The 27,729-nt window shown below is 40.0% G+C and overlaps 1 protein-coding gene across 5 annotated transcripts in view; it reads left to right on the top strand.

The window, feature by feature from the left end:
* The window catches only part of LOC127065129 (semaphorin-2A-like), a 334,076-nt gene that overhangs the window by 151,262 nt on the left and 155,085 nt on the right, over nucleotides 1-27,729 (top strand). The window contains exon 1 of one of the 5 annotated variants that reach the window (XM_050997061.1): nucleotides 14,277-15,681. The exons of the other annotated variants lie outside the window; for them this stretch is intronic. Coding sequence (XP_050853018.1) covers nucleotides 15,501-15,681 — 181 coding nt within the window. The 5' untranslated portion in view covers nucleotides 14,277-15,500. Of the gene's footprint in view, nucleotides 1-14,276; nucleotides 15,682-27,729 lie in introns of those variants that run through there. 5 annotated transcript variants of the gene reach the window in all.

Genomic DNA, 27,729 nt, shown 5'->3' on the forward strand with positions numbered 1-27,729 from the left:
TTGTTCCTCTCTGTACGCGTTCCACGCTTTCGCCGATCCCGCTTCCGGTTTCCGGCAGACTTCCGCCTTGGTGGCGTCCATGAAAAATTGCATTCGTCCGTCTCCGACTGCCGAAACGTTTCTCTCACGGTCGCGTTGACGGAGACACGATGAAGTCGGCTCCTTTCTGACGTCCCTTCCTTCTTCTTCTTCTTCTTCTTCTTTCTTTTCTTCTTTCTTCTTTCTTTCTTCTTTCTTCTATTTTTTTTTCTTTCTCGAAGGCTGTTCGCATCCATCATCCGCGTGGAATCCAAATCTCGGCATTTCTTGAAATCTTCGTTCACCTATTTGAATTCTGTCGTCCTTTCAATGCCGGATTTTCCTCGTCATTTTCCTTCGTTCAATTTTATTCCTTGTATTCGTTTTAACATGCTTTTATACATGTTAAAAAAGAAAAAAAAAAGAAGAGGAAAACGGAAAGAAAGAAAGAAAAAATACAAAGAAAAAATATAACAAGTATATTTATCGCTCGTAACGATAATTAGTTTTCGTTAGACTTTGATATTAATTATCGTTTATAATTTCAAAAAGATCTCACGTCGTTTATATGTATTATATTACATAGACAAAGTTTAATTCTACTTGGCTCAGGTGCATCTCGACAAGCGATCGAATTTTCGAGTTTGCTTTCGCTTTATCGTTGCGACTTACGTTTACGACTCGTCGCGGTTCACGACCTCGTGGAGGATGAGAGGGAGATCGTGGATGCACTTCGGAAGTGTTCTAATGAAACTTCACGAGATAATGGGTATGTAAAAATGATTTATATCGGTGGCGGTCATTTATGGTTAATCGATCGAATAAACTCGTCTTTGCTTGCATGTCTGAGGGTGAAAGAAAAAAGAAAAAAAAAAGGGAAAGAAGAAGAAGAAGAAAAAGTCAAAATAAAAGATTCCTCTCATTCGTCTAAACTCCTCTATTCAAAATACGATAAAGTATGCTTCTTAGATATTCCTTCTCCTTTTAATTCTAATAACCGAAGAAAACGAGATCTCCGATGTAATTGTCTTGATCTTAAATCAATCCATTCGAGGGAATTACGAAAGACGTCTCGTGTAAAAGCGTTCGATCGGTTTAAGAACGAATAAAGAACAAAGTTGAGTTTCAAGAGAACGAACGAGAGAAGAAGAGAGAGAAAGCGAGAGAAAGAGAGATCTGGAATGCATTGAAAAAGGAAAGAAACAAAGACGAGAAAGAGAAGAGAAGAGAAGAGAAGAGAAAGGAAAAGGAGAAGGAGAAGGAAAAGGAAGGGTAGAAGGGCTTGATACGAAGTGTCTCGAACGATCTAGTTATGCAGCCTCTCCGTGCTCCTGTTGTTCTCGGTGATTGGAAATCGCTTTTGTCGTTAAGCCAAATCGCGCTTCTAGATTGCCTCGTTACCTCGAGCTATTCTGGACACCTAGGTGTCGGTGGACCGAAAAGAGAGAGAGAGAGAGAGAGAGAGAGAGAGAGAGAGAGAGAGAGAGAGATAGGTAGATAGATAGGAAGATTGAGAGATAGAGAGAGATAGAAGAGCGTTGCTAAGCCGGCTACGCGTTGCGACAGGGCCTCGTCCAATTATCAGTATCAACGGAGCTCAAAGCAAGAGCGGCACCCTTTATCCGAGGCCCCCGCTAATTGCCGGAGACATGCCATTCTCAGTACCTTTGTTTGTCCTCAAACCGCGAAATCACGAAACGTTTTGGCTCGTTGCAACCTCGTCGAATTCATTTCGATTATCTTGAAAAAAAGTTGTAAGATAATATCGCTCCAACAATTTTTAATTTCATCCGATTCGTCGTGTAACGTTTTTATCTTTTTTTCGTTTTCTTCTTCTTTTCTTCAGGCAAACTTTATCCCAAATGTAAATTGACAGTATCGAGCGTACTACTTAAAGTATAAAGAGTTTCCTTTCGTTACGTATGTTACGTACGAGATTGATCGGTGACTAGCCTGCAGCGTTGAAAGAGAGAAAAAGAGAGAGAGAGAGAATTACGGGTCAAGCAAGGAGTGAGAAGAATAGGCGAGTTTTCGGCTACGTTTTCGTGAACCCTTTTACGTGACGCGACACATCGGGCCCATTGGCATAATGAAGAAACTTGGCGAGAGGAAAGTCGAGCGAGAGATGGAGGAAGAAGTAGAATAAGAAGAAAAAACAAATGAAGGGAAAGAGGATTCGAAGTTTCTGGTAACCTCGCGACGGCGAAGAACGATGGTTGGAGCGTAGAAATGCACGAGAAAGAGAAAGAAAGAGAAGAGAGAGAGAGAGAGAGAGAGAGAGAGAGAGAAGGACGGAGAAAAGTTAGGAAATTCGTTGAAGCGACGCCAAGACCGACGTAAGGACAAAGAAGGCACAAAATGGCGGACCGAGTCACGTTTGTCTTGCAGTTCTTACCGGCCTGGTCTCGCTTACTTTTTTCTTCTCTCTCTCTCTCTCTCTCTCTCTCGCTCTCTTTCTTCCTTTTACTCCCACCAGCAGCACTCCCTCAGTCACCGTTTGTTCTTTTGATTCTTTCCAGTCACTTCACCGCCACCGTCGACGCCACCATCGCCGCCATCGCCGTACGCTTGGCGTCGTCGACTCCCAAAGTATCCCCTGGAATCCTACTGGAAAAGTTTGGTTATTTAATTTCCTTCTGCGGTCTGCGGCCATAGCCTTCCTGTCCCTCTCATTCTTTCCCTTTCCCTTTTTTCTTTTTTTTTTCTCTCTGCTACTTTTTCTTCCATCCAACTGACCTATCCTTGTGTCTTTCCATTCCTTTCTCTATCTCCTTCTCTCTCTCTCTCTCTCTCTTTCTTTCTTTCTTTCTCTCCCTCTCTTTCCTTCCTTTCCCCTTACTTACGAGAACCCAAGAAACAGCCATTTTCTTCTTTCTCTCACCTAACACGTACTATTCTTCTTCCGGATCTTCTTCTTGATTTTCTCGTAGTCTTATTTGAGTTACGACCGTAACTCGATGTGAGAGTATACTAAGTTCTATTCTTTCAATGTAGGAGACATCGATAGGATGATTACTCTGGGGAAGTTAAAATAGAGTTCATCTCAAGAATAAATCCTTTTTGATCATGAAATGGGAGTCTCTTAAAAATCACATTAGTCATATATCAGAATATTCAATTTAAATATATGACATTTCAATTGAATATTCCTAACTAGATGAAAAAAGAATCAACTTGACCACGATCATGAGAATTCTCGAAAAGGAAAAGAAGGAGAATCAACATACTTGAATAATTCGTTTTAGGATGGCCAAGCCTCGAATATTTCAAGTTTGAAAAGGTTTTCCTAATATGGATGAAGATCTCTATCTTTCCATTTTTCCTATTATTTCTCTTTCTTTCTTCCTGTATTTAATTCATTCATCTAACAAAACAGATTCAGCTTTTTCATTGCGCCATTGAATCGTCGCGCTATCCAAACGAATCTTTTCGAGTAAGGGTCCACGAATGAACGTTCCCTGGATATTCGATGTACGTCCTGTCTTGCATCTAGCCAGAAAAAGAAAAAGAGAGAGAGAGAGAGAGAGAAAGAGAGAGAACAGTACGAGCAACTGTTATCCGTGAGTCCGCGAATATTCTCTTTCTCTCTCACACACACACTTTACACGTGAATGCAGTGTGTGTACGTGTATATATATATATATGTATACATATATTCGGTCATACACGAACGCGTATACATATAGAAGCGGCCGGCGTATAATTCAGTTTTACTCTGAAACGACTCATTTATATGCGTTCGTTTGATTGAATCTCTCCCGCATGCTCGAGGCACCCTCTCCTTTCATTTCTCTCTCTTTCTCTCTCTCTCTCTCTCTCTTTCTCTCTTCCTCGTCAACGCCAACGCGGTTAGCTGTTTCAATTTCCCCTCGCCGCACAAAACTGAAAGGCGTACCAGTCTGTTCTCACTCCCTCTCTCTCTCTCTCTCTCTCTCTCTCTTTCTATTTCCATCTCTGTCTCTCTTCTATGCAATCTTCCGTTCACCTCTCTATCTGCTTTCCTCCGTAACGCTTTTCGATGAATGCTTCGTCCACGTACGACCATCCTCGTTATTGTCGTCCACGACGTAGTTTTCGAGCTCATCGCATCGGATACGTCACTGGAGTCCCGCCGAAAGCAACCAATTCGTGGCACGTGTTTTTTTTTTTATTTCTTTCTTTTTTGCATTCACTTCTCTCGCTTAGGGCTGACACTTTGGTTCAAACCCCGACCGATATCGTTGAAATGTTTTCGAATGCGGAATTCATAGATGTCGAAGAGAATTGTTGGTGAGAGAACGAGAAAAAAAATTACTGACATTTATAATAAAAATATATTACCGACAGAATCGATAAATTAGACGAATCATGTACCTACTAGCAAAACTAAGAGTTCATAAATGAAAATTCAAGAAGGCGCCGTTTGGTAGCTAATTTATGACTAAAGAGAGACAGAGAAAAGAGACAGCAGAGGGTGTAAGGCATGATTGATTATGCCAGATGAGAATGAGGTACGTTAGCAAAGGGAGAAAAGGGATTCACGCTGGACCAAATCGAGACGAGTCTATCTCTCTCTCTCTCTCTCTCTCTCTCTCTCTCTCTCTCTCTCTTTCTCTCTGTCTCTCTCTCTCTCTCTCTCTTTCTGTCTTTCTCAACCGCATAACTTTCCCGACGCAAGGTGGTTGCTACGAGATAGACAATTAGATATCCACCCTTCGTTTTCATTCGCGGGATTCATGAATATCTCTGCGTTCCTTTCGTTTGCGTAATGTCGGGATTGTCTGCAGTAGACGAACCGTGGACCGGAAGATGGAAATCACTCTTCCTTTTTGCCAGCCACCAAAAGATCTTCGAGGGCTTTTTTTTTATGTCACGAACATTGAAACGTTTCGATTCAACGAGTTTATTTAATCGCGATTCTGATTTCTCTACGACTTTTACAACATTGTCGAAATTTAAATGAAAGCCAAGTCAAACAAAACGCGTATTCGTCTTTGGATCAACAGAACTGATTAACGATGACCTTTTCAAGAATGGTTGACTAACGATACGCACTACTAATTAACCTTGCTTGTTCGATAATTATCGATGTTGATACGCGTGTAAACGCGTATCGATAAGTGTATTCTCATCTCTATGGAATATATGTAATGACGTGCGTTGTCATATTATTAGACGGCTCATATTCGCGTATGATCAAATTTTGATTCGTTCCCGTTAGCAGTAAATCTCGATGATGCGAACCGATCGTGATCGGGAAACCAGACTGATTTGATTAGACGTGCCATTCTTAAATCGTTATGACTATCTATGTACATCGGTCATATCGTTTTGCCGCAGGTAATTATAATGTAATTATACAATGTAATTCGTGTAAATTTCGATGACAGCTGCAACGAAGTGAAACGTATCCTATCGTTAACAACCGTAACATTACATTATCTATAATTTCAGAAATTCCTTTTTATATCTCCGCAAACTTTACCAAATCATTGGTAAGATAATAAGATCGTTTATCATTGCATCTCTTTCGACAAAAATCACTTTTCCAATATCTTTCTTTTTACCGTTTCTGTTTTCGTCTTTTTTACTTTTTTTTATTTTTTACATTTTGTTTCTTTTTAATGAGAAAAATCAAAGCGGTCGAAATAACGATAGAATTTCGGATCGACGAGACAACGAACGATATAGTCCGTGCGATCGATCGCATTTTCAAGTGGACGCCAACTGTAATCACTCGTAATGCAGATGGTGAACCGTACCAGGCGAGATCGAAGCATCGACAATCAGCTATATAATTAGAGGCCTCGCCCATCGATTAAACTGCATTCACTTTGAGTGATATATATTCGAGTCGCTTCTCGAACTGCTCCTCTCCTCCCTCCCTCTCTCTCTCTCTCTCTTTCGCACGACTAGCAATCGTCGACCTTTGCTAAACGCTGCTTAATGTTCCCTTTAACACGATTACGATAGCACGATTCTGTCGAGAATCAATCGTGATTATTGAAGAGAGATTAAAAAAAAAAATTACGAATGGGAAGGATACTCTCGAAAAATTAATTCATTTTTATCAACAACGAACGATATCGTAAGACATTTATTTATTTATTAGAGCAATTAAAATGATTAACGATCAATGGATTCTTGCGTTTTTCAAGATCGGATAATATTTTATCACGTTCTACAGTTCGTTAGTGGAACGAAATGCGATCGATCGTACGATCGATACGATCGTAATGGATTGCCACCTCTGGGATGTTCAGCCGCAACTCTTCCCACGGATACCAACGCGTCAGTCATCGAAAATGGAAAATCAACACGGGAGTGATCCTGCGCGCGTGAACGAAATTATCGACGTTCTCTGTCTCGCTCTTCTCTCTTTCTCATTCTCTTTCTCTCTCTTTCTCTCTTTCCCTTTCTCTTTTTCTCTTTTTCTCGATCGCGCTCGTTTGACGTTTCCGTTTGTGCCGGCTGTCTCATTATATTCATCATATTCATCGCCGGTGCATTGATTCGCGAAATGCATGTCAATAAAAGTGGCGCTTTTGTTGAAAAGACCCGAGAAAAATCGGATAAACGAATCATATCAGGATCGACGTTTCAAACGTTTAAATGGTCAGCTACATTGTAGCCAGTATCGCCGATGTTATGTTTTATAATCAATGATATCTTATATCAGAGGTTGGCTAACGGATCGATATTGTTTTTTACCATGTCACTCTTCATCGAAATTTTCCATTTTTTCTCCATTTACACGAGCTTCCTTCGAAGTCTATTTATAGCCAAGTGACTATCCATCTCTTTTAAAAATCCTCTGGTACGTCACCTGCTCGATTACTGTCATCTTTTATAGTAAGAGACATGACAGAAGCTCGTTCGTAGCGGTCACGTACGAGATGGGAGAAAAGAGAAGAATAGAAAGAGAAAGAAAGAGAGAGAGAAAGAGAGAAGGAATAGTGAAGGTTTGGGTGAACCTAAAAGGAGAGAGAAAGAGAGAGAGAGAGAGAGGAACGAAGCCAACCGCCGTTTAATCCGACTAACACATTCTCATGTACACAGATTATTTCTATCTCCATCCCTCTCCATCGGCTCCCGTGAAATTTTTTCCACGCTATCATTATTCGTCGACATCGTTGATCGTTGGCAAACGGGGACGATGTATCGGCAGCTGGTGCCGTCGAGCACACGTCGCTCTAACGCGTTACCTTCGCCTTCCATGACGTTGTTTAATACGCCCGGGTGACCGTAAAGCTCTCGATGTTTCTCACGAAATGCGAGCTAAGAGGGCCCCTAGATGTTCATTACTAAAGAATGTTTTACAAGAAAAATCTATCCCCTCTAAATTTTATTTTCCCTTGGAGATCATAAATTTCGATCTCGTTGCCGATTGAGTCGTCATTTTACACCATTTACAGTTCATTCCTTTTCACGTTGTTCGTTTCAGTGAGTTCCCTTAGCGAGCAGTTAGAATGTCTTCTTTGTATTATAATACACCAGACATGTTGGGGTATGTCTGGCAGCAAAACGATTTTGGTCGGCCCTAAAAAGAGAGAGACAGAGAGAAAGAGAAAGAGAGAGGAAGATAGAAGAAGGGAAAGGGATCGTTGGGACGTTCCAGGTGTCGATATAAGCGTCGAGAGGCTTGTGTTCGTCATCAAAGTGGCTCCCGTGGTCCCACTCCTGTATCCGCTTACCAATAGAGAAAGAAAGAGCGAGTGAGAACGAAAGAGAGAGAGAGAGAGAGAGAGAGAGAGAAAGTGGCGACATCGATGTCACGACGGTGGCAGCAACGGCGGGAGCCCTCGTTAAGGCAAAAACGCGCGAGATGATGGATGGATGCTAAATTGCATTAATTAAATCCAGCGTGACACCCTCGGAAGGCCCGGGACACTGCGGAGGCTTGGTATCACTCGGCTCGTAACGTCGCCGCTACGGCTTGTCTCTGTGATCGAGGCGTGAGCCGTTTAACGGGGTGTGGGTCACTTTGATGATTACACCCCCTAGCTTACCACTCTCTACTCCTCTCCTCACCCCCGAAGTACTTCGACGAACGAGCTTCCTTATCCAGAAGCTCTTCGACCCGTGTATCGTCACGTGAAGCGAGAGAGAACGAGAGTGAACGTGTGAGCAAGAGAGAGAGAGAGAGAGAGAGTATTAGAATGTGTGTGTGTGTGTGTGTATGTATTTGTGCATGTGTATAGTCCAGAACGACAGCCTCTGAACATCGAGTTGGTTGCTCTGCTCCTTCTACAAAGAGCTTCAGACGCTTTCTCTCTCTCTCTCTCTCTATCTCTCTCAAAGACGCCTCAACTAACGGCAAAGTATTTCGCAGATTAGTCCGGAATGCGAGTTCCAAAAGAGCAGCATCGCTCTAAACTCTTCGTGGTATTGTTCCAGATGTTCTCTTCGATCTGTGATCTTCTACTTCGGTGCAGTTACATTTATGTCCCTCTTGACGTGCACTCACGCATGACTTAGGATGTAACCACAGACGAATTCACATTCATCAAACATCCATATCAACGAGAACACTCGATAATTTTTTTTTTCTATCGCTTGTTATACGTCGTCATTACGCTTGAGTTTACTGTGATCGTTAAATCAAATTCCTTCTTAACGAGCTGTCGTCTTTTCTCCAGTGGCTCGTAAACCGAACAGGAAAATTCTAAGATTCTTTTGGAAGGGCTTGTTAAGAATGTTGGTAAATCGCTACGATTCGGTGCTTCACTTCCTTTGTGTAGGAAGATAATACTCTTTTCACGTACGTAGTTTCGTTTCTCTTTTCCTTTCTTCTTCTTCTTCTACATTTTTTTTCTTTCTTTCTTTTTCTTCTCTTTTTTCTTTTCTCTTTTTTTCTTCGAGATTTCGTCGGACGAAAGGAATATTTTTTTCGTAGACATACGTTCTTTTTCCTTCGTCTGCGCGAGAAAGATAGGCAGTGTAACAAGAGGGCCGAGAAAGGGAGGATTAGAGGGTAGAAAATCCTTGGAAAGCGAGACGTTGTTGCACTGCTCGAAAATTCCTTTCGAAAAGTGTCTCGGAATCCAGGTGTGTTTTAGCAATGGCGATCAGCGACGATCTCAATGCTTGGATACACCATGCGTTTCGCGAATAATTACAAAACGTTGTTAGATATTAAAATACGATTTTTAATAAAATACTGTTGTATTTTTCGATCGAGATTAGGAGAGTCGAATTTGAAAGAAAATTGTTAGACTATAAAACGTCGTCAAATTTAATATTTGTCATTTTATTTACTTCCTTTTTATTTTTCCTTTTCTCCTCTCTCTCTTTCTCTCTCTCTCTTTCTTTTTGATCAGCCGACTATATTTAACACTCGGAGCGTGTTAAAAGGATTTCGGAATGTTTCCCGAATCGCAGCTTCAAATATAGAAATATATTTCTAAACGACGGGAAAGGGAAACTACTAAATCGGGAAACACGAAAGGAATTTCGTTCGCGTTTCTACCGCAGTATGTTGTTGATCTTCGGGACGACAAATATTTTTCATTCGTTTGTACGAAAAAAGGTGTGAAAGAGGAGAGAGAGAGAGAGAGAGAGAGAGAAAGATGAAAAAGTATCCTCAAAAAACCGAATGGCGCCTTCGAAGCAACGAAGCGTGCTTTGGAAAGCTTCGCGGCTTCAGAGGTTGCGCGAGCACGCGTGTAAAAAAAAAGAGAGAGAGAAGAAAAGAAGAGAAGAGAAGAGAAGAGCAGAGAAGAGAAGAGAAGAGAAGAGAAGAGAAGAGAAGAGAAGAGAAGAGAAGAGAAGAAGAGAAGAGAAGAGGAGAGAAGAGAAGAGAAGAGAAGAGAAGAGAAGAGAAGAGAAGAGAAGAGAAGAGAAGAGAAGAGAAGAGAATCTCAGCGAAGTACCTCCCGCGGAATAAGAGGATAATGTGGACTCGATTTGACGTTCCTGAATATTTAATATCCCGCGAAAGCCTTCTCATCGTTCGCTTTTTATGACAGCCCAGACGTTTGCCTCCATTCAAGCGGAGCTAACGAAGGATCAAGCTTTCTCCTTTCTCTTCCATCTTCTTCTTCTTCTTCTTCTTCTTCCTCTTCTTCTTCTTCTTCTTCTTCTTCTTCTACTTCTTTTTTCCATGGAAAATGCGTGAATCGAACGCGTTCGTCGATTTTCGACTAACTTTGTAGAAAGACGCGCTTTTTTGATATTAAAAAATTTATTCGATGTTACGAAAAGAGAAAATAAAATAAAATAAAAAAACGAAACAATGGTTTATATCCCTTCGACTTTTATTTTCTATTGTATCTATATAAAGTCTCTGATTAATATGATTAATTCGCATTACGAGACAAAATGAAATCTTGTTTGAAATATAAAAGAAACTTACTCGGACAAAAAGCAGGTCAGTGCGCATTCCGGACTTAGTGTTAATACAGGAACAACAAGAAAAAAAAAGAGAAGAAAAAAAGAAAGGAAGAGAAGAAAAAGGAACAGAAGTAGAAGAAAAGAGGAAAAGAAGCAAAAGGATTTTGTCTTAACGTCTCTCGAGAATTTATATCCCTCGAAACGTCGCTTCCAGAGAAGAGAAGAAGGTGTGTGTGAGAGAAAGACAGGGAGAGAGAGAGAGAGAGAGAGAGAGAGAGAGAGAGAGAGAAAGAGAGAAAGAAAGAGAGAGAGAGAGAAAGAGAGAGCAAGTCCTTTGCTTTTCTTACACACACCTCCGAGAGATATCAACCTTTTGCCGTTCGCGGGTTTCTCTTTCTCGTAGTATCACCCTTCTACCTCATACCCCTCTCATCCCTTCGTCGTCTTATATTTCAAGCGTTAAACGTCTCTTCCCAGCCAAGAATCATTCCACGCTTTTTCCGGCTATTTGCTCTCGTCCACGTGAGTTTTCTTCAGAAACGCGAGAAAAAGAGAAAGAGAGAGCGAGAGTGAGAGTGAGAGAGAGAGAGAGAGAGAGAAAGAGAGAGATAAAAAGAGAGAGAGAAAGAGAGAGAGAGAAAATTCGCACGCGTTTCTCGTAAGAAGCTTCGTCCTCAGGTCACGTCGGAGAACACAGAAAAGAGGCTCATGCAATTCTAAACTATTTCAAATGAAATGGGATAGGCGGTCGATGGATTTGCTGGCTGCTCGAGGAGACTCAGGACTTTTTCTTCTTCTTTTTTTTTTCTTTTTCACTTCTTTACTCGTCTTCTTCTTCTTCTTCTTCTTCTGTTTCTTTTTCTTTCTTTCTTCCTCTTCTTCCTCTTCTTCTTTCTTCACCTCTTTCGTTTTATCTTACCATGAGCAAGGACGAAGAGAATCCAAGAAGGAAGACATGGCTGCCTCTATAACGGGCCGTTCTCCTTTGTTCTAAAATTCTTACGACTTCCCTTTCGTCTACCTTCGGTACACCAACCGAGGCTTCTTCTATCCTTATCCTCCTCCTCCTCCTCCTCCTCCTTCTTCTTCTTCATCTCCTCCTCTTTCCTCTTCCTTGAAGCTTGGTGAACCTAAAGAGACGAAGAAGACGACAAAGGAAGTGGTTTGTACCGGGTGATAATGGCGAGATAGGAGCTTCGTTGCCTCTTCTACAAAATCGTCCTTCTCCCTCTTATCCTTTCTCTTCCTTTTGCGTTAGCCAGGGACACTTTGTACCGAACATCCAGGATGCCTCGCAACTTTCTTTAGTCACTCGACTCGGCTAACTTTGGGGGTTTTCGCATTAGCATATCGACTTATTCATACCACCCTTCTCTATTCTCTCTCTTTTTCTCTCTCCTTCTCTCTCTCTCTCTCTCTCTTCCCTCGCAAGCTTCCTTACGTATTCTTTCGCGACGGTTTCCTCTTCCTTCTCCTTTTTCTCTTTATTCTTCTTCATGTTTCTTCCTCACTCCTCTCTTGGGAGTCGAAGGTGGCCGCCTCTAGGCGTTTCCCGTGACACCCGGTAGACGATAAGAAGGACTAGAGGCCGTTGGATCATTTATTTTTCGTTTCTCAAAAGTTATTTTCACTGATCCCGATGCATCGTTCTATTGGTTAAATCTAAAATTCCTTCGTGGAATATCTTTTAATGCTTTTTGTTTTATTGTAAAAATATTTCATTGGATTGATTAAAAATTACGTCTATGTTACGTGCTCTATTTTAGTGCTCGTTCGGCGCGTGATTAAAAATTTGTGTTCCTTTTTTTTTTGTACGACGTGTAGATCAAACGTTTAGAGGTTCTTCGATCCTTCGTCCGACGATGCTTTCTTACAATAATCGTCTTAAATCTTAAACCGACTTAAAATGATCCAACGAGTGAAACGTCGGTAGAATATAGACAGAACCTGTAGTCGTTTTTATGCGTTGTGTTTCACGTCACTATTACAGCCAATCGAATGTAACAGCCAATCGAAAAGTTTCTCGTTTCCTGGATCCAATTGCAGGGTGTGACACACTTTGTAGATTTTTCCTTGAAAGGCCAATGATACCCGCGAAAGTAGTGTCATTCATCGTTCATGTCGATCATCATAGCATTGCCTATGAGATATGCTCCTTCCGCGATCCTCCTCGAAAATATGATCGAACTAACTGCTGACAAATTTCAAGCAATTTTTCACGACGCAATACCAGTTCGATTTCCGTCTTCGGTGTATCGATACATTCGTCTCGAGGAATCTGCCGAAACGATGCTTACGTCGCACGTATCACCAATCTCCACGAAAAATAATCTATATACGTATCGAGGTTTCCATCGCGTTGCGTACAGAGCAATTTCAAATCTATCGTTCGTAAGGACAATGCTTGACCGAACGTTCGCAGGGACAATAAATTCCAAAAATTTTGGTAGCCGTTAGTTTTCATAGATTTTCGATTAGAAATCGAGATGGCGATATCACTGAGCTAAGGAAGATAAATCGAGTATGATCTTATTCTATTCCGAAACCATTTGCTATGGATTACTTCGTTGTTCGCAATGCGTAGCATCGGTAGAATGGTTCGATCGAAGATCCAAATGTTACACCTTCCGCGCCATTGGAAGTCCAAGACTTGACACCGGAAGTCAATGGTGGTGGAATGCAACAGGTGGCATGATCTCTTCAAGCGCAGTCGAAGGAGGAAGAAACGATGAAGAATCTTTGTTCGTATGTAGAGCTCATCACGATGGTGAATCTCTCTTACACGATAAAAGATGAAACATGGTCGTAGCGTCTGGTATGTTCCCTGGGATGGTACCGTACACGGATAAACGGATTATCAGGTACTTTGCGGTTGCCATCGATCCTAGTCGTCGGTAAGTGACGGAAACATCACCACCAAATGCAATTCCAACTGGAGAAACGAAAAATGCAGAACGTTTATTCGTTGCTACTTGTTCTCATCGCGTCAGGGTCATCGATTGTTGTAACGTTTCATGTTCAATGGTTTCATCCTGGATCCGTCGGTACAGAGAACTGACTGACGAACGAATCCTGTTTTATACTCTATTCGGAATTTTTATTTATTGTTTTCATCTGGTTTTCATCATTTTTTTTTTTTTTTTGAGAAAATACGATACTCCATGCAGCGCCATTACCGAATAAGTCGCCGGAATATCATAGATGATACCGATGGACGAATAGCCGATGAACCACTCGATTTTACGGCGCTTTGAATTTCACGATAATTATCATAATAATCCCTTTCTCTCAGCTTATAAAATTTTAATTTGTTTCGACGAACAAACAACGAACAAACCGATCATAATTATTCACGCTATTTTATTTCCAGAAAATGTACTCGATGCTATCCATTACTATCTCTATTTAGAGAGAAACTAAATTTTCGTTAGTAATGATCCAATCCATGATTAAAACCATCAATTCGATAGATTTCCAACTAAAATAGTTCGAATTACGTATACTTAGTCGATTTATACGATAATGGTTAGATACGGTCATAAATGGATAAATATAATCTTTTTTCTCCGGTCAAAGATACGTATTTTACACTATTAAGAAATTTCATAAAAGTCGCAAGAAAAATATATTTTAACTGTATGAGAGAGAATCGTGTAAAATAATCTACTGTATAAAATAACGAAAGAGACTCGTATAAAATGATGTACTTACTTTCTTTGTGGATGGAAGTAAAAAAAAAAAAAAGAAAAGAAAAAGAAAAAAAAAGAAAGAAAGAAAGAGAAAAACAAATCGAAAAGAAAATTATTTTCATAAGGTCGTAAGTTGCCGCGTGAATCGGCGAAGTTGCGGCGACGACGGCGGCATTGTTCGGCGGCACGAGAGTGCGAAAACGGACGAAGTTGGGCGAAGATAGCCGAGCGCGGCCGAGGACCTGAACGCGGCAACGCTCGTGCGAGGGTAACAGTCGTGCCGCGGCCTCCAAGAAGGGAGGTTGTTATTGCGTCTCCTCCGAGCAACTCGCGTTGTCGCGCCATAACACTCTTCTAACGTTTCTTATCACGCGTGCTTTCCAATTTCACGATTAAAAAAATGACGAATACAACGATGTCGTGGCATCGTTAGAAATATATTCGCTATGTAAACGAAGTGTTACTTCGCGTTGAACAAAGTTTGTGGTGTTTCGATGGGACCGATGTGACGACAAACTTTGCGTCCCTTTGTTATATTTAGTTGTGCCCCGTACTCTTTCCTAAGTTTTATTCGACGAACGAAAGGAAGAAGAGGAATAAAGAAATATTAGACGAGTTTAAGAACGGCGTTTCAAGGTGTTACTTAATATGGCGGCGACGAGGATCGGCGGGAAACGGAAGTAAGCGATGGGAACATGACGCGAATGAACGAGTGTACGTCGAAGGTCGTTCAAAGGGTTTTTTTTTTCTAAACAAAGAAAAAGAGATAGAAAAGCTTGGCGATAGGGAACCATTTTTGTTTTTATGCTCACCTCTGAGAGAAGTCGAGACAGTAAAAGGAGAGAGTGGCTTACGAGGAAGAAACACGAAGAGACATCGGATCATCTAAAAGAGGGAGAGAGAGAGAGAAGCGGAGGAAGAATTCCTTTGTCCTCTGAGGCAGTACCGAAGGCGTCCAAGAGAAAGGAAGACAGAGTGAAAGAGGGGATACGAAGAGAGCACGCGGTTGAGTTTTCATCTCTCTCTTCTCCCGTGTGTATACCTGTGCCACCGGTAAGATTCCGTGCCTCGAAGCTAAAGAGAGAGGAGAAACAGAGGTCGTAGAAGAGAATGATAGACGGACATGCGTGTTTTTAATATGTACTCGTTTAGTGTTCGTTAGAACGTTATAAATTGCGAATGTCGAGATATTGCGTGTCATTCAAATTTCATTCCTTATCTCCAAACTACAAAGTGATATCTTATTTAAGTTTATTTCGCTTTTGGAAACTCGTGAATTTGTTCTAAATGGATCGGTGAGAGAAAGAGAGAGAGAGAGAGAGAGAGGATCTTTTTTATTTAGTTTTCTAATTCGTCAACAATATTGTTCTCCGATCAGTTCGAGTGCGAAAAGATTTAGGTGATACATTTCGTTATTGAAAATTTCTATATACGGAAAGAAAGAAGGAAAATAGAAAAATCTGTGAAAGTTCGTTTGGAAGAATGCAGAGACGAAGGTTACCGGATACGATGGCGTTGCTGGTGAGGGCAGCTGTTCTAGCAGCTGTCCTGGGACAATTTCTGCCTAGCGGCTTGGCCAGCAGATTGTTAGCTGCTGCTCATCCTGGACATGCTTATTTCGAACAACCTTGCTGTGGACGATCTCACCTGAGGCACCATAAAGGTATGATTACGTTTGGTTACCGATTAAATACATCATGTATCGATATAAATACATACGTAGATCCTTCTTGTACGTTTCTTATGTATTTCCTTAATATAAATTCTTGCGGATGGGATAAAGGTCGAATTTTGTTGGAAATAAAAACGCCTTGGCGATGTTTAGTTTTCTTTTGAATTATGCGTCATGTTTATTTCTATTTTTATTCCGAACGTATTTCACCGAAGGGACATAAACCAAACTCAAACTTGAAAGTAACTTTGCAAACGAAGTATTTTTTTTTTTCATCGTCGACAGAAGAGAGGAAGAGAGAGAGAGAGAGAGAGAGAGAGAGAGAGAGAGAGAGAGGGCGTCCTTTGGAAGTTTGCTTAGGGTAAAAGTTATACTTTTTTTTCCCCTCTCTTTTTACTCACCTTTTTACAAAACTCGCGGAACGGACACGTGTACGCTAAGGGTTGACGTGTTCGAGTCTGTGATCAAAACGGAATTAGAAAGTTGTGATTTTCTTCTCGTGTACATAGTTTATGATCAAATTAGCTCACGTCGGAACAAGTAGATAAATATCGACGTGGGTAGAAGCTTTGAAAGGAGATAAAGAAAGAGTACACACGTCGAGCGTGTGACTTTCTAATCTTTAAAAATCGCTATCGGAGTTGCTCCATTAATGTGATTTAATTATCATTGCGGAGAAATTATTTATAATACGAATTTCTCGACGTTATTATGTCAAAATCGACTCGTTGAATCATGGGACCTTGTAAATGTATTATGTACTTCGCATAGATAAAATTTCGTTACGTAAATATGTTATTTCAAAAAAAAAAAAAAGAGAGAGAGAGAGAAAGAACTCGCGAGAAAATTCATAACAATTTTCAATAGAATTCAATCTAGTTTCCGAGATCGAGATATGGATAATAAAAAATTACGTGTTACTATAAATTGTATCCTTTAAATTCTGTTCTGAAAAATCGTGAAAAACTCGTAGCGGTTAAAAAATATTTTCAATCTATTTGTTATTTTCTCGACGTATTTAGATATTCACAAACAACAACGATGCCGTAAAACTTTAACTCCGTATTAACCGTAGTACGATTTTATAATAATTCATCGTTTGAGTTTTCTCCTTGCGTAAGCTCGCTCACCTGGAAGAGAATACGATAACTAGAGATTTATTTTACACGAACATCGTTGTACATTTTGACGTCTTCTTCATTCTCGTAAAAGTGCGGCCGTACGTTGAGATTGCGATACGTTTGCGTACGTTACTCTAACGTACTTATTTACTTATGTTAGAACATATAACAGGCCCTTGAGATTAAGTCACGATCACGTTACTTTTCTGTCAAGATGAAAAATTGCGCTCGAGCTCGATAACGAGCTTGAGAGACATTATCGGTTGGCTCGCATTAACTCGCAAGTAATGTAAACGAGAATATGGGAAAGATCAAATTCGAAGAGAATATGAGAAAGAGAAGGATCGAATTTAATTACGTTAGTTTTAAAAATCGATAGAAGCGTTAGGAACAAGTACGAGCGATAAAATAAACAAAAAATATTTTTTACGTAGACGAATCGAATAATAAAATTAATAATCATTGATAATTTGTATTTGTTGTATCGTCAAAGAACATTATACGTATAAGCGAATATACATATGCGAAATAAACGAGAAAGTGTTTTAGAATTTTACCGTCGACTTCTGACGCCACGGGTTTTATTATTCATCGTCTATGGAAACTCGCACGCGAGATCATTTTATGGGAAAGCTTTTCCGTACTATGTGTCGTCTTTGCTTTTAACTCGTGCAACACGGTTAAAGGGCTGTTTGAGCGTTTGAAGCGTTCACTGAAAATGAACTCGACGTTTCATCTTGAGAAAGTGGTACTTACTGCAATTCTTCAATTAAATCACGTACTACGTAAAGCTTCAAATTTCTTCGTAAACGTAATTGAAATTTACCAACTCACGCGGTGATCCTTTTATATAACGTAGACAATTTTTTTCTTCTCCTATATCATAAGTTTTTTTTTTTTTTAAATTAGTTGTATAAAAAGCTCTCTCTCTCTCTCTCTCGTTAAAAGTTTCTTTTCCTCGCGTTAATACCCAGCAACTAAATTCGACGATACTGTCGAAGCGAAATAGCCCCTTGAAAATCCGGAACTCTCTATTCCCTGGTCAATCCAGTGGCCATCGTAGGAGTGGGGTTTGCCGGTAGAATTTTCGCAACGTGCGAAAACACTTTTCGCGGCGATCCACGAGGGATTAAACTTTCCCCGACGTTTTTCTTAAGGGGTGAGTGAGACAGATATGGTATACGGTATACACCTACGTGTATATATATATATATATATATATATATATATACACACCTATATATAGATAAATATATAGTGAACCTGGGAGTACCTCTAACCACCCTCAAAGCGTGGCAAATCGTTTAAGCTGTGGAGAAAAAGAGAGAAAGATAGAGATAGAAAGAAAAAAAAAAGAAAGAGAAGGACAGGAAATAGCATACACGCGTAGAGAAAAAGAGAGAAAGAGAGAGAGAGAGAGAGAGAGAGAGAGAGAGAGAGAGAGAGAGAGAAGGTAAAAACCTATCCCCGGACCGAAAAGCCCGTTAGCATATATCACTAATATTATCTCGGGGGGTGGCAAAGGACGGTCGAAAGAGTGGGAGAGTACTGTTCTTCCCTCCTCCCATTCACTCTCTTTTTCTCTCTCACTCTCTCTCTCTTTCTCTTTCTCTTTCTCTTTCTCTTTCTCTTTCTCTTTCTCTTTCTCGCTGCCACGCGATATTACCAGGGCTTAGAACGCTCGGGACTGACTTCATTATGTGGCCAGGGTAGAGAGAGAAGCATCGAATGGAATGTGGAATGGTCGGTCGGCCGGTGTATGGTTGTGCTGCTCGCTATGGTCGGTCGCTTTCCTGTGGGTTGGTTGGTTGCTCGTGTGGAAGTCGAGTATACGCGCTTGCTTCGACTCGCTGCATGTCTCTCTCTCTCTCTCTCTCATTCCGATATAACACCGTCCCTTCTCTTTCTCTTTCCATTCCGTTCTCCACGTAGTTTCTCTCTCTCACTCTCTTTCTATTCTCTTTCTCTTTCTCTCTTTCGTCTTCCGCCGTAGCTGCAAGGACCAAACACGCACCAAGAGGAGGAGGGATTTCACGGACGACGGCTGTATCCTGTCTCTCTCTCTCTCTCTCTCTCTCTCTTTTTCTCTTTCTCTTTCTCTTTCTCTTTCTGCGTACCTTCAGAAGTACAGGAATACGATATCCCTTGCAAAATTCGTGATTTCGTTCTCGCACGTTTCTAGTCGGCAACGCCATCAAACGATCACGGGATATTTCGATTTCATCTAGGTATTATTTTTTCTTCGTCTATTTCCTTTCCTTTTTCTTCTTTCCTATTTCTTTTTCTCTCTCTTTGTGTCTCTGTCTGTCTCTCTCTCTCTCTCTCTCTCTCTCTCTCTCTCTCTCTCTCTCCCTCTCTCTCTTTCTCCATGTTGCATTTTATATCTCACAGTCGGCTTGAATAAAGGAAAACTTATTTAAAATATAACGTACACAAGGTCGATGACCTCGGTTTTATTTAGAAAAAGGATACGGGGGTGTATTTAAATTTGAATTTTTATCGCAAATCAACGTTAGTCACGATTAAACTTAAAGTGGCCTAAAAACGAGAAATATTAAATAATATCGTACGTTATCATTATCCTATTTGAAGCAAGTACACGTAAAAGCACTTAGTGACCACTCGAATGTACTTAATTCTACGTATGGTAGTTCGCGTCTTCGCGTTAAAATACGATTAACGAAGAGCTGTCAAAGATTCCGAAGCTTGGGAAATAACGATTTTGAGAAATAAGGAAAAATGAAAGGGAAAGAGAAATGGAAAGACATATATAACAGATACGAGTGATATATGTTCGTTTTAATTTCTTTAACGTTATTGAATCTGATATTAGAAATTCAATCTCGTCTTAGTTTAGTCGAAGTATATATTATGTTTTCTTCGAATAAGATTTCCGGTACTGTTGAAGTAGTATAAACTTTGATATCGATTCACGAGTAAATACTCGTGAAGTCTCTCTTCGCTTTTGTCATATTGCCTTCTTTATTCTGATAAGATATTCTAGACTTTCAGATTATCGTTGTTGTTTGCCGAACTTCGATAAGGATATCTCTCTCTCTCTCTTTCTCTCTCTCCCTCTCTCGAGTTATGATTCGAAGAAAATTCTAATCTTCATTTTATACTATCGGTAAGTTCCTTTGTCATTTGATTTTTTTACAAGGTGATTCATAAACAGAAAAAAAATTATTGTACGTTAGATCACGAAATATTTTGATATCGAAATATTTTGGATCATCGATGAAATTTTAGAGGTAGACTACAAAACGAATAGATCTACGATCCATCAAATATTTGTATACGTTGTTCTGGGAATTACGGAACACGATTCACACGGGTTTCTCTATATCCGCATGTGGAAGGACTAATTTGATCTGCACTTGCGGATTCGACTGGTAGGCCAGCGCGATAGGATCGTGAATCTGTAAGCTCCTGGTATCGAATCTCTACTAACTAACGGAACGGATATTAATTTCGACGCGCTTCTCAAACCGATCCATTAATCCAATTTACACGCGCATTTGACGTGTAGCGTTCCGTAGCTTGCGTGTGTACACATAAATGTAGTGCAATTATGTTGAACGCTCGAAAATCATCATGGTCGATTTCCGCCTTTCGAGATCGCCCTTTCAATTATCAACGAATTCGTAATTATATATTTTTTTTCTTCTTTTTTTTGTCTCGAATCATCATTTATTTAATATGCTTTACCGAAAGATCCTTTCGAACGAAAAAGGGTTTTGTCCTTGCTTGCTGGACACGATACTCTCGCAAAACTTACGATAGAAAAATTAACGACAAAATACGTATATATTTCGTATATGCAATTTGGTTTTCGTTGAGATTTGCGGTTCAAAATTTCTCAGCATTCCCTGTGGCAACGTAGCTTTTCTCTGCGAGTGAGATATTTACGTATTTAAGTAAATACATAGTTACGGAATTTATTCAGTCGGTTTCGTTTTATCTTTAGAATCGTTTCAACGAAATTCGTAGGATCGCTATCGTCCCTCACGATGGGTTTTTTTCTTTTTTTTTTTTTTGGTTTCTAAGATTTTTTTGTTTAAACTTTTTTTTAATACTTTTACAATTTAGCGAAGAGAGACAGAGAGAGAGAGATAAAAGATATCGAACGAGAATAACGGTCGTACGTTCGATGAAAATCAAATTCCCGTTGAAACGTGAAAAATACAGTAACGTTCATCTCTCGCTAATCGAATCTAAATAGTTTCGAAAAATCAACAGCGCGTATGCACTTAGATAATTGAAACTGATTGATTTATCAGTTGGTGATGGGCTGGGACACTTTGTACGTTTCCATGATCCGTTTTTTTTCTTTTTTTTTTCTTTTTAGATAAATTGAGAGAAGGAAAATAAAACGAGTAAGAGATAATCTGATTGATACAAGTAAATCGTCTATATTAATTTTGCGATGGAACTTAATTTTTGTTATTTACTTTTTTTTTCTTTCTTTCTTTTTTTTTTTGTCAGGAAATGCAGCACCAAAAATCGTACTCTTTCTGTACTCCCGTCGCACCCTCGCCGCTTCTCGTTCTAACTTATTCTCTCTTCTTCTCTTCTCTTTTTTATTTTTACCAAGGAGGTCTGCCTTCAACTGGCGGATTACTCAACGTAAATCCTTAATTCAACCGTAAACTCGAGAAGCTCGGGTGAGTACTCTCTTTGCAGTCCCTAGAAATCTGCGAATGATGTTTGCGCAAGTAGCCAAGTAAGGCGAAGAGAGAGAAAGAGAGGAAACGCATGGGAAGACTTGGAAAGAGAGAGAGAGAGAGAGAGAGAGAGAGAAAGAAAGATGCAAGCAGCTAGACGAGAGTTTCTCTTTGGTCGCCGCCGGTCTTAAAGATTTCCAAGATTAAAAGCTCGAGAACGCAGTGTGTCGGCTTTTCTCGTGTTTTCCAACATCTTCTCTCTATCTTTCTTTCTATCTTTCTCTCTCTCTCTTTTACTTCTTCTTTTTTGCCACTTTGCCTCCTCATGATTTTCCTTTTCTTTTTCCTTGTACATCACCAAGAGGAATTAACTAACAACGATGGGTTCAGACTCGTCGTTGTCGTTGTCGTCGTTGTAGTATAACAGTTTAACTCAAAAAACGAAGACAAGTTAATCTTATATCGGTTGTCTAGACTATCGGTCGACTTGTCGCCAATCTCGAAATAAGCCGAAAACGTAATTAATTTTCAAAGGAAAGTTCTACCATTCATTTTTTACGATTTATCGTTCTCGTCCTCTATATTTCCAGTAGCGCCAAAAAACTGATCAAATCGGTTCGATACGATTCATCGATCATCGTTGATTTCTCATTCTTCTTGGTGTATTAAAAATTGACGTTGATTAATTATAAAACAACGCTGAAAATGGAACGACGTATACAGTACATGTATGTATCTATGTATGTATGAATATATGTATCTATGTACGTCTGTATAAAACTTGATGGATTGGATCCACTCTGCATACAGATTACCTTCAACAATTATTTCGAAAAGACTAAGTATATATTTTTTATTAATAGATATCCCGTCTACGGATCATCTACTAAACGTATTCACCGTGTTCTCGTTATATTATTATTTTCACTCGGGGTTTATTTTTTTCTGGAAAGAATAATTGAAAATAAAAGAGGTAAAAAGGGAAATGAAAATAAAAGAAAGAAAAAAGAACTGTTCGCGAAATGGACGAAGCCGTTAGATTATAGTAAAATTGATTGTTCGATTGTATCACGAATGAAATCGAAGATAAAAATAAAGAAGGAATGGAAGGACGCAAGGTTAAAAAAAAAAGAAATGTACGAAGAGCGAAAGAAAATGAAAGATAACGGAGAAACGAATGAGCGTCGTACGCGTCTGTTGATAAAAATTCAAGATTAATACCAACCGTGAATCCGTTTGGCGAAGCTATTTAGTCACGCTCGTGAGAATCCGTTTAAATAAAATTTCTCAGCGCGTGAAGTTTTTAAGCTGACTGCTTCGTATTGACTTTCTAAGAATACGAGAAAGACAGAAAAAGAAATAAAAAAAGAGAAAACACTCGTTACTATTGACATTTCTCGTAAACTGCGAATCGTGGAATATGTATAACTCTACCACCAACCCCTTCTCCCTCTCTCCACTCAACCACCCTTAACGTCAGACAAAGAAAAAAAAAGAAGAAATACAAAATAAAGAAAAGAGGGAGAAAGGATAAAGGGAGCAAGAAAATGATAAAACAAGAGAAAGAAAAGAATGTTAGAAAAGTAGGAAAAAACAGGTATCCAACTTGCAAGGTACGCAAGGATATTTCACCGACAGGATTACGGTCACCCCTTAAGAGAGAGAAAACCTCTTTTCCCTTCACTTCCTTCTTTCTTTCTTTCTTTTTTTTCTTGTTTTTTCTTCGCGTATCTCTCTCCTCTCTCCCTCATTCTCTTTCTCTCTCTCTTTCTCTCTCTCCCTCATTCTCTTTCTCTCTCTCTCTCTCTCTCTCTCTCTTTCAGTCTCTTTCTCTCTCTCATTCACTCACTCTCACTTTCCCTTTATACCCTCTAAAAACACTTTGTACTCGACGTGCAAAAATGTAGAACCTGAGTAGAGGCGCCCTGGTGGCTAGCCCGCGTGTAGAAAAAAAGAGAAGGAAAAAAAATGAAAGAGGGTAAAATAGTGAAAGAGAGAGAAAGAGAGAGAGAGAGAGGCAGAAGGGTGCGAACACAAAAAAAGGAAACGATTTCGAAGTCACGGCTATCCGAATACGCGATAAAAAGGATAACGAGGATATAATGCGTCGTCTACCTTGTCTGCGAAACGTTTAGAAACGCACGCTATCGCGGTTTGTGCCTCTCGTTCTCACACCCTAACTACATATCCCCTTCCATCGGTCGTTGCACTTTCTCTCTCTCTCTCATTTTTGTTGGGAGGTTTAAAATTTTTCGAGCGTCGAGCCACCGTAAAAAATGGATCAGAACGTTGGTAATGGCGGCACTATAAACGCAACACAACGGGATTGTTTTCTCGACTTTAGTTTTACCTCGCCCAGGAAATAATAATCTGGGGATTCCCGTAGATGCGTTAAAGGCGTATATTTCTGAAATTATTATAACACGTTGCGAGAGGAATTTTTTTCGCGAGAGATTTTCTTTTTTTCTTTTTTTCCGCTGTCTTCTTTTTTATTCTTTCTGTCTTTTAATTATCAAATGCCAGACGCGTGTTATATACTTTGAAAAAAAAAAAAAAAAAAAAAAAAAAAAGAAAAGAAATAGAAGAGAGAAGAAGCGTACGTTCGAGAATACTCTTAAAAAATGATTTGTTTCGTGTGAAAGTTTACTCGGTGGATGCTGAAAGTATCTTCATCTCGAAGAAGAAGAAGAAGTAGAAGAGGACGACGAAGGAGAGGAGAAAGGAAAGAAGAATGGGAAAAAAATCAGCAACGGTATAATATCCAAGCCGATAGAAGAAAATCTTGGATGGTGGAGGTTACAGAAAATATCCTACCTTAAGTCTTAGGTTTATGAAAGTCGTTGCCTGTGTCGTGTTGTAAACTACCTTGGGTATTACACTTTCTCATTCTCTTTCTCTCTCCCTCTCCCTCTCCCTCTCTCTATCTTTTTCTCTCTCTTTGTCTTTCTTCTGCTCACCTTATGGTTACGAGCTTCTAAGATTCGAGCGTGCCTTAACTACGCTTTAAGTTCTTTTATGCGGCTTAACGAGATTCTCTGCTCCCGGCGCAAGCTCTGCAAAGGGGTAGGGGGTGGATCTTCGCCAAGACGTTGCGAGAACCACCCCTGCATCGCCCTTTCTCTATTCCTTCTATTCAATTGGAACTTACCCTACGGCTTGGAATGCAACTTCGCGGAGAACCTGTCATGTGTTGGTGTGTGTACGTGTGTGTGTGCGACTATGCATGTGTATACATTTACGTATATCCTCTATGTAGATAGATCCTGTAGAATGTAGATCGAATGAATGAGAGAAGGTAGAAGAGAGAGAGAGAGAGAGAGAGAGAAAATACATTCGGACTGACTGCACGAGTGCTTTAGTTACGATTTGTAACGATGGGAGTTTCGAAACCCGTTTCGAAACAAGAAACGCGAACTTTCAAGGCACAAGAATGCGAGCGTTCGACGGGAATGAAGATTCCAATTTCGTGTTTGCATTTGCATATACCCCTGTTACTAGGATAAGTGCGAGGCGGATAAATTTCGTCATCGTCATTACATTTTCAATTTTTCTTGTTGGTATTTATTTACTCGCTAGATTACATCCAGTAAATTTTATTCGGATTACGTTAAGACTCGTATCTCGTTGGTTACGATTTCTTCTTTTTCTTTTTCTTATTTATTTTCTTTTTTTTCGATAAGATCAATTGAAATATTGCAGTCGATCGAAAATGAATGAAGAGGGTGATCACCGAGGTGTGGAGAAAACGATCAATGGTGAAGAGCTAATTGGTCTCTATCAATAAACACCGCAAGTTGTTTTTTATCGTTGGTTGGGTGGTCCTTTTCTTATCAGAATATCATCGTGCAAACGAAGATGGGAAGAAGGAGGGATATCGTTCTTGCTTAATCGTTGTCTCTCTTTTTCTATCGCTTTTCTTCAAGGAAGATTCGTGGAACCCTCGAAAACCTTTCCACGTGTTCGAAGCTATCTCTCTTTTCCCTTCGACACCTCTAGAAGTAAGAGGAGAAAGAGAGAGAAGAAAAAAGAGAGAAAGAGAAGAAAAAGCACAGTATATCCCAAACGATATCTGTCCGTCGCAGGAATTTCAGATCTCTCTTCCACCTTTCTCTCTCTCTCTCTCTCTCTCTCTCTCTCTCTCTCTCTCTCTCTCTCTCTCTCTCTGTTCGAAATGCCGGAAGAAGGAGAGAGAAAGGAAATTGAATCTCGCTTTATCTCGTGCAGCGATATTGAAAAGAAAGGGAAAAAAGGAGATGACGGGTAGGAGTCTCTTATTCTAGTGGAGAGAAAGTAAGAGAGAGAAAAAGAAAGATGGAGATAGAAATGCACCCCCTCGTGTCGTTGGTCGAGCGAATAAATTGTTACGAGCGATATCAACACCTCCGCCGATACGAAGAATTTTCTTTCTCTTTCTCTCTTTCTTTTTCCATCTCTTTCTCGATCATCGTTCCAGTACTCGAAGACGACGTCGTTTTCACATCGACGCGTTCGCTTCGATTCGTCCTCCGAGGAACCTCATCGACCACGGTCTCCGGAGCTACCCTCTCTTCTTTCTTTTCTCTTTTACTTTCCTCTTTCCTTTCCTTTCCTTTTCTCTTTCCTTTTTTTCCTTCTTTCACGGTTCTCGCACGAACGACCATTCTAGCGACCGGTAATTCGGGTATTTCGAGATTTTCAACGTGCTAGGGGGTGCCAGTAAGAATCCTTGGTGCCCGAGGGCTGTTTCTTTTTTTTTTTTCTTCTCTTGATACAGGAGTGTATATAACATCGTCAGCCCCAAAGAAAAGAAACAGACAGGATGGAGGGGGGTATTTTTGACACGTCTCATACATATGTTTCTCTTTCGTGCTACATCGTTTCGCTTCTGATAGCACGTATCGATCTTTCCTCCTTTAGATTCTCGAGAGACTTACATAGCTTTTATGGTGTCTCTCTTGACATTTTTATCGCCATTTTATAGAACTATACGTGGTTCGATCAAAAAGTACAGTCGGATCGAATTTATTTCTCGTATTCAGGAATTCCAATCAAATCCACGAGTAATTAACACCTCGCGTCAATCCAGTTTTATTTCGTTTTTTTAAATACACCCACCCACCCACACACACACATATATATATATGCCATTGAAATCCTTTTAAATTTACGATGATTTAATCGAATTTTCAATAGTACCTCATGAGAACGTGAACCAACGAAGAGAGCCGAACACAAACGAACGTTTCTCGCGAGAGGAGAGCTAATTATACTAACGACCGGCAATAAAAAGCAAGCGAGGCGCCGACGTCCCGGCATTGGCACGCAATTACCACGATCCTCGAGGTCGAGGGTCAGGTTGCGAGCGTCGTTTCGGATCTTGCGAGTAGTTTTGGACTTGGAAAAACTCGTACGTCATTGGACGTCTCGCGTGTACGTGGCCTACCCCTTTTTGGTTTGGTAAACTATAAAGTCGCGTGCAACAATTCGTAAACCTCGCAGCCTCGACATTGAGACACGTTTATCTATCTTGCGACCGAGTGTTTTTCGTAAGTTTCTTCTTTCTTTTTTCGAATATATTATAATGTAATGTTTGAATAATGTAAATTTGATCTTATATTTTTTGACAAATTTTTGATCGTCTAGACTAATGTTTTAAATCGTAGATATTTTTAGAAATAAAGTGTGTGTGTGTGAGAGAGAGAGAGAGAGAGAGAGAGAGAGGAAGAGAAAGACAGAGAAAACTTTCACTTGTATACGTTCGAGCTCTTTTCGTGGTCGGGATCAAGTGTAGACACCAGAAATAGAGAGATACAGAAAAGCGTGTTTTATTCTGTTATTTCACGTGACATTCGGAGTCGTATATGATCGTCGTTCGTGTCGACGCAGCGAGGGAGGGGGGGTGTTTGTTGACATTACGTTTCGTACGATGTTTCCCAATGAAACTGCTTTTATTCCATATACTGCGTATGGATGAACGGCTGTCAGCTTAAATTTCGCTGGTGGATCAATATCGACAGTGGAGTTTTGTGTTTCTACGTTTATCTATTATACGCCTTTGTGTTTGTGTCTGTCTCCGTAAATGCGTTTAAGTAAAGTGATAGAATGAGAAAGAGAAAATTCCAGATACGAAAGAATAGTTTCTCTTTCAATTTACATGTCAAAAGTTAACCTGAAAATGTTCAATCTTTCGTATAATCCGAAATAATCCGAATTATCGACGTATTCGACGTTTCTCGAATAGTTTAAAATATCGTTGGAAAAAGACAACGCGTTTC

Source organism: Vespula vulgaris, chromosome 7 (genome assembly GCF_905475345.1).
Source record: "Vespula vulgaris chromosome 7, iyVesVulg1.1, whole genome shotgun sequence".
Lineage (NCBI taxonomy): Eukaryota > Metazoa > Arthropoda > Insecta > Hymenoptera > Vespidae > Vespula > Vespula vulgaris.